At 48.2% G+C, this 6,206-nt stretch overlaps 1 protein-coding gene across 3 annotated transcripts in view; it reads right to left on the bottom strand.

Annotated features, from left to right (window-relative positions):
* Positions 1 to 6,206, bottom strand: part of Tep1 (telomerase associated protein 1) — a 43,384-nt gene that overhangs the window by 25,209 nt on the left and 11,969 nt on the right. For all 3 annotated transcript variants that reach the window (XM_005371000.3, XM_026777939.1, XM_026777938.1), the window contains 7 exons: positions 6,092 to 6,182; positions 5,799 to 5,982; positions 3,739 to 3,907; positions 3,089 to 3,247; positions 2,229 to 2,306; positions 1,092 to 1,222; positions 587 to 646 (listed from right to left, as the gene is read on the bottom strand). In XM_005371000.3, the coding sequence (XP_005371057.1) occupies positions 587 to 646; positions 1,092 to 1,222; positions 2,229 to 2,306; positions 3,089 to 3,247; positions 3,739 to 3,907; positions 5,799 to 5,982; positions 6,092 to 6,182 (872 nt within the window). The remainder of the gene's footprint in view (positions 1 to 586; positions 647 to 1,091; positions 1,223 to 2,228; positions 2,307 to 3,088; positions 3,248 to 3,738; positions 3,908 to 5,798; positions 5,983 to 6,091; positions 6,183 to 6,206) is intronic.

Raw genomic sequence — 6,206 nt, 5'->3', positions numbered from 1 at the left:
GGGGGGTGTGGGTGTATGAATAACAAAGAAAAAGAGACTATGAATTTTAGAGGAAGCAAGAAGAGCAGGACATGGGAGGAGTTGGAGAAATAAAAGAGAAGGGGAAAGTGATACAATTATAATTTAATTTCAAAAGCTAAAAAAAACAAGGAAATAAATAAGGCTATGAGTGACAAAAATTCAAACATAAAATAAAATAGAAAACTGGAAATATCTCATTTTTTAAGAAAAATTTTATGTGTGTGTGTGTGTGTGTGTGTATGGGTGTGTATGGGTGTGTAAGCATAAATGTAGTGTCCATAGAGACCAGAGGCTTCAAACCTCCTCGAGCTGCAGGCAGCTACTGGATCCCTCTGGAGCTGGAGTTTCGGATGTTATGAACCACCTGGAATGGGGACTGGGAACCAAACCTATGCCCTCTGCAAGAGCAGTGCTCTTAACCAGCTCTTCCTCCCTCTCACTGAGTGTCTCGCAGAGCACTCCCTAGCCAGGAGACTGTGCAGGCGTAAGTCAGCGAAGGCTGGAGTCGCTGTCACGGTGTTGCTGACAAGCCCTGGCATCTGCCCCGAGCCCACTCTGTACTCACTTCAGTATTCCATCAGTGCAGCCTGAGAGGGTCACATCATTGGGATTCAAGTTTGGTGAGCTGGGAAAAGAAGACACAGTCACTAAATACCAAGATAGATGCCTGGAACCAGGTGTGGTGGCTTACACCTGCAATCCCAGTACCTGCCCTACGAAGACAGGAAGATAGTAAGCTCAAGACCAACCTCGGCTACACACCTAGACTGTTTCCCAATACCTTAAGATATACACTTCATCTCTGTATAATAGATTTGTGACCTATAGCCATAATCATTAAGGGCACCCAATCTTGTCTCCAATAGAATTATGTGTCAAAGCTCTGGGTCCAGCTTCCAATAGCACAAAGGGGTAAAACGACTTCAAAGAAGGTCCTAGAAACTCCAGTTCTGTAGACTCATAAAGCAAGAAGACAAGAGACGGGAAGTATCAAGTGAGACTTTGGAGGAGAGACAGACACTACGGATCACTGCCTGCAGACACTGGACAAGAACGAGCGGCGTCCTTACATGTACTGTGTCTTCTGTAGGAGGACACCAACGAAGAGGCACTTGGGATTCACATGCTGCCAGATCATCTCTTTGGCTGCATTCAGCACATCGGTATCCATTGTTCCACCAAACAGGATGACCCTGTCAACCTGTAAGATGAGAAGAGGATGCTGAGACCCGGGAACGAGGCTAGAGGCTCAGAGCAGCAAGATGTCTAAAGAGCAAAGGGGAAAGGAAACAGCTTAGGAGGGACACCGCTGCACCCCAGCTTAGGGTAGCGACAGAGTAAGGACAGCAGGGATGGCAAGAAAATAAAGAGGGGGTGGGCAGCGTTCTGTAGCTCATTCGAGCTCAGGAGAGACGACTGCTCATTTTGTGAGCCAGTTTTGTCTGCTTGGTTTGGGGTTTTTGTTTTGTTTTTCTGAGACAGGGTCTTTCTATGTAGCCTTGGCTGTCTTGGAGCTCACTGTGTAGAGCAGCCTTGAACTCACAGAGATCCTCCTGCCTCTGCTGGGATTAAAGGTGTATGCCATCATACACACTGAGAGTCTGTTCTTAAGCTTGGCTATTTTATATTTATTGGTGTGGGCCTTGAGCATACTAAGCTAAGTACGTCCTCTCTCTCCTTGTCCAGTCGACATGGCCGTTTTAAGCGTTCAGTTTGATAAATAAAGGGCTGTGAGTACAGTTCAAGGTTAAGCACTTGCCCAGACTCCGATCCTCGGCATACAATATGTCTGTTATTTACATTCTCAAAATGCATTGCCTAATTACCTCACTACATTTCGCTATTATCTCGGTTCTGTGGATTCACTGCAACGACAACCAGCTGAGCATTTCTGTGCAGCTCTGTATGTAACGACACAGTGCAGGGCAGCTGAACAATTTACGCTATGGGAACCATTGTTAAACAACCCTCTATCATTAAAGCTTTATCAGCACAACCCTGTCTGAGGGACTACACTGAGCAGCGAGCCGATGAGAACACTCCAGAATATGAAATGTCGTGTTGAAGGGTCAGGAACTGAGAAGCAACCAGACAGCTATCTGTAACCGCACTGGGGAGGTGGAGGCAGGAGGATGAGGTGTGGAAGACGACAAACATGAAGAACAGGTTGTGGAGGAAGAGTTTCATGGGAACTGAGCAGGACTCACGGGGGTCCTCTGGACAGCCAGAGACAGCAAGTACTTCTCAAAAGTGTACACGGACCAATCATTGTTTTCCTTCAATTCCTGATGGAAAGAAACCTGGGTTAGAAGGTCGTGCCCAAGGTGTCAGTGCTCATGTGCTGGAATCTGATCCCACGGAATTGGGATCTCTGGGCCACGGTATTGGCAGGTGAGGCCCAGAGAGATGGCCTCATGGTATCTGAGGTATCATCTCTGAGCTCCTGCAAAGATGGTTGTGAAAACCTGAACCTGAACCATAGCTTCCTCTCTAGTGTGTTTCAGGATGCAGCCCTTTCCTTCCACAGGTATTTTCCACACCCCTGAGTGCCATGAGATCCTCACTGGAGTCAGCCAAGGAGAAGATAAACATCTTCCCTCTATAAAGTGAGCTTGCCTCCAGCATTTCATTGTGGCAATGACAGACTAATATAATTAGTATTTTTTTTTTAAAAAAGTAGTGTCGATTTGTTTGAGAAGTCTTCAAAGTTATGTATAGCTGTGATTCTTTTTACTCTTTCTTTGCCGAGACAGGGTCTCTCTACGTAGTCCTGACTAGTCTGGAACTCACTATATAGATCAGGCTGGCATTGAACTCACAGAGATCAGCCTGCCTCTGCTTCTCAAGTGCTGGATTAAAGGCGTGTGCCACCATGCCCAGCATATATGCCCAGAAACAGCTACGCATCCCAGGCTGGCCTCACGCTTGCCATTATCCTGCTGCTGCTCCGGCTCTCTGAGCGCTGGGTCGAAGGCACTCACTCTGGCACCCGGCTCCCTGACTATCTGAAACGCTCTTGGGCTTGGGTCATTGGCTCGTTTCTGGGTAGTGGAGGTGCGTTTCTGACCTGGACTTGAGCCTGGAGTTTGATGGCGGTTTTCAGGATACCTTCGTCTGTCTCAAGGACCGGTATCTTCATGGCTCCTCTTCCACACAACAAGACAGTCGCCTGCTCTGCCCGAGCCACCATCATCCCAATCAACAGCAGCACATAGTTCAGGGGAGGCTGGCGGGGCAAAGCATCGTCATGAAATCGAACTTTAGAACCCACGCTTGCATAGCCAGCTTTTGAAGCCAAACTCCTGGTTTGGAGAAATGGGGAACGGAGTGTGGGTGTCTCTCAGGAGACACCAGCTTCAATAGCCCTCTGGGAGAACCGACATGCGGGGAGCAGGAGGCCGTCAGAATCCCTGCCCAAATCAATACCGGGAAACAGCAAAGTGAATTCGATACACATGTGACAGAATTTAGAGACCATTCTTAGCCAGTCGAACTTGAATGCTAGCATTATGAGGCCTAAGCAAGACTGACTAAAATTGTCCCAGGGAACCAAGAACTGGCACTTGGAAGCAAATCCACGCCAATTCTTTCAGCCTGTGTGGCTCTCGGAGAACCAGAGGGAAACCAGATCTCTCAAGTCCCTGCATCCTGCCAGCCCCGTGGAAGATGTTGTTTGTTTGTTTGTTTGTTTGGTTGGTTGGTTGGTTTTTTATTTACCCCTTGTGAGTGACTCTTGGGACAGAGCCTGTTAGCGTTTGCATCTGTGAGATAGACCAAGAGGGTCCGGCCTGGTAGTGGGGCTAGGTTGTGCTTCACGGAGAGGTTGACAGCCGTTTCCAGGGCCTGGCGATACCGCTCCAGCAACTGAACATCACAATTCCACCGCCTACAGCAAGAAAAGACACAGACACGGGGCTCAGCAGCTCATCTGTCGGCCTGGAGCTCTGAAACAGATGGAAAGACAATGTGCAGCGCTCTCTCCCTCTCCCAGCACCGCCCGTCCTTCCTCGCCCGCCTCCACGCCTCCACGGCTGCCACAGAAGTCCCTCTTCTCCCCAGGACTGGGAGCCATTGCTGAAATCACCTGTCACGCTCAGCTGTACTTGCTTCAAGAGACACGGCTTAACTGCTACAACTTTATTAGGGGGCATTAATTTTTCAAAATCATTTTACTATTTTGTGTGGATGAGTGCTTTGCATACACGTATGTCTGTGCACTACCTATGTGCAAAGTCTGCAGAGGCTGGGAAATGGTACCGGATCCCCTGAGGACGGACCTAAAGACAGCTGTGAGCTACCACATGGTGGGTGAGGTTCAAACCCAGATTTTCTTTTTCTTCTTTCTTTGTTTCCTTTCCTTTCTTTTCTTTCCTATGTTGTCCTGGAACTCACTCTGTAGACCAGGCTGGCCTCAAACTCACAGAGATCCACCTACCTCTGCCTCCTGAGTGCTGGGATTAAAGGCGTGCGCCACCACCACCCAACTTCAAACCCAGATTTTCTGAAAAGCATCCACTGTTCTTTTCTTTAAAATTTTTATTTGTAGTTTGATTCCGCTGTTGTTTTGTTGTTTCCTTTTATTAAAAATGAATTATTTTTTCACATAATATAACTATGGTTTCCCCTGCCTCCACTCTTCCCAGGTCCTGTCCACCTCCCTTCCCTCCAGATCCATTCCCTTTCTGTCTGTTAAAGAACAGGCTTCTAAGAGACAATGAGAAAATAAAATATAAGATGAAACAAGAACTAACTCACCAAAGTTGCACAAGACAGACAGAAGGGAAACAGCCTAAGAAAAGGTGCAAGAACCAGAGACCCACCTGTTCACACACTCAGGAATCCCACAAAAACACTAAGCTAGAACCAAAATGTAATCACAGAGGACCTGGTGCAGACCTGTGCAGGCCCTGTGCGGGCTGCCTCGGTCTCTGGGAGTTCAGAGAGCTGTGCTCACGTTGATTCAGAAGGCCTTGTTTTCTTGGTGTGCTCCATGTTCTCTGACCCTTACACTCTTTCTGCTTCTTTTCCTGCGGGGTTCCCTGCTCTGTGGGGTATGTTCCTACCCACTGAGCCATCCGTCACTCTAGCCATGGAGGTTTTATTTTCTAGATGAGCTCTCATCTAGACCAGATGGCCCTTATATTGCTGATCCTTGGGCTCCACCTCCCAGTGCTAGATTTCCAGGTAATAAATACAACAGAATGACAGAAAACTCATTCTCCAACTGCCAATAGCACAGTTTGGCTAAGGCAAAATCGTCAATGAAAAAGTCATCAACTACACCAAGGAGTTTGGCTGAACCTGCTGGCACACAACTGTGATCTCAGTACTAAGGAGTCTGAGGCAGGAGGCTGCACACCTGAGACCAGTTGACACAAGGTCAAGGCCAGCCTAGTCCACATCAAGAGACTCTGTCTCCAGCTAGAGAGATGGCTCATGACTAAAAGTGTGTACTGACTGCTCTTGCTAAAGACCCAAGGTCAAGCTCCCAACTCCCCACAACCCGCATCAGGTGGTTCTCACTGACTTCTAACTCAGCATGCAGCAAGAGATGATACACAGTCCATCTGAGCCAATGAGATTGTCTCAAGCAACAGAGAGGAAGCTGGAAAAGTTTGGGTTTTGTAATTTTCATAGAACGAAGTTCAATGTAAGTTCTAGCGACTGGGTTGTCGTGTAAAAGTGACAGGAACCCAGTGGGCCTGCAGCACGGAACGCCGGTCCCCAGACAGCTCCTCAGCCTGTCCCCGAGTTCCCCCCAGCTGGCCAGCACAGACCTGGCCTTGTGCAGCCTCAGCTTCTCCCGCTTCAGCTGCTCGTACATCACAGGTATGGTCATGGCCGCCCGAAGCTGCCGACGCGTCAAGGCGCATAGGTAATTCCGAACAGACGGCCTCCGGATAGTTCTTGGGTTTCTGATCACTCGCCTCATCAGCGTTGTATTGGAAGGGAAGGGCAATGCTGTGTGTGACAGGAAAATACCCACATCAGGCAACTTCTGTTAGCTCAGTATTCTAAGCCCTATCCTTAGGGCTGGCGAGGGAAACGGCAATCAGGAGAGAAAGAATACCTTTATTTCTGAGTTGGGCCTCAAGTTTATCGATAGAATCGTGAGCATTAAGGAATCTGAATGGAAACTGCCGACTGTGGACCACAGATTTCTGAAAAACAAGGAAGAACCGTGA

Source organism: Microtus ochrogaster, unplaced genomic scaffold (genome assembly GCF_000317375.1).
Source record: "Microtus ochrogaster isolate Prairie Vole_2 unplaced genomic scaffold, MicOch1.0 UNK91, whole genome shotgun sequence".
NCBI lineage: Eukaryota > Metazoa > Chordata > Mammalia > Rodentia > Cricetidae > Microtus > Microtus ochrogaster.
Note: the sequence above shows the minus strand (reverse complement) of the source record. Positions and strands in the feature narration are given on the sequence as shown.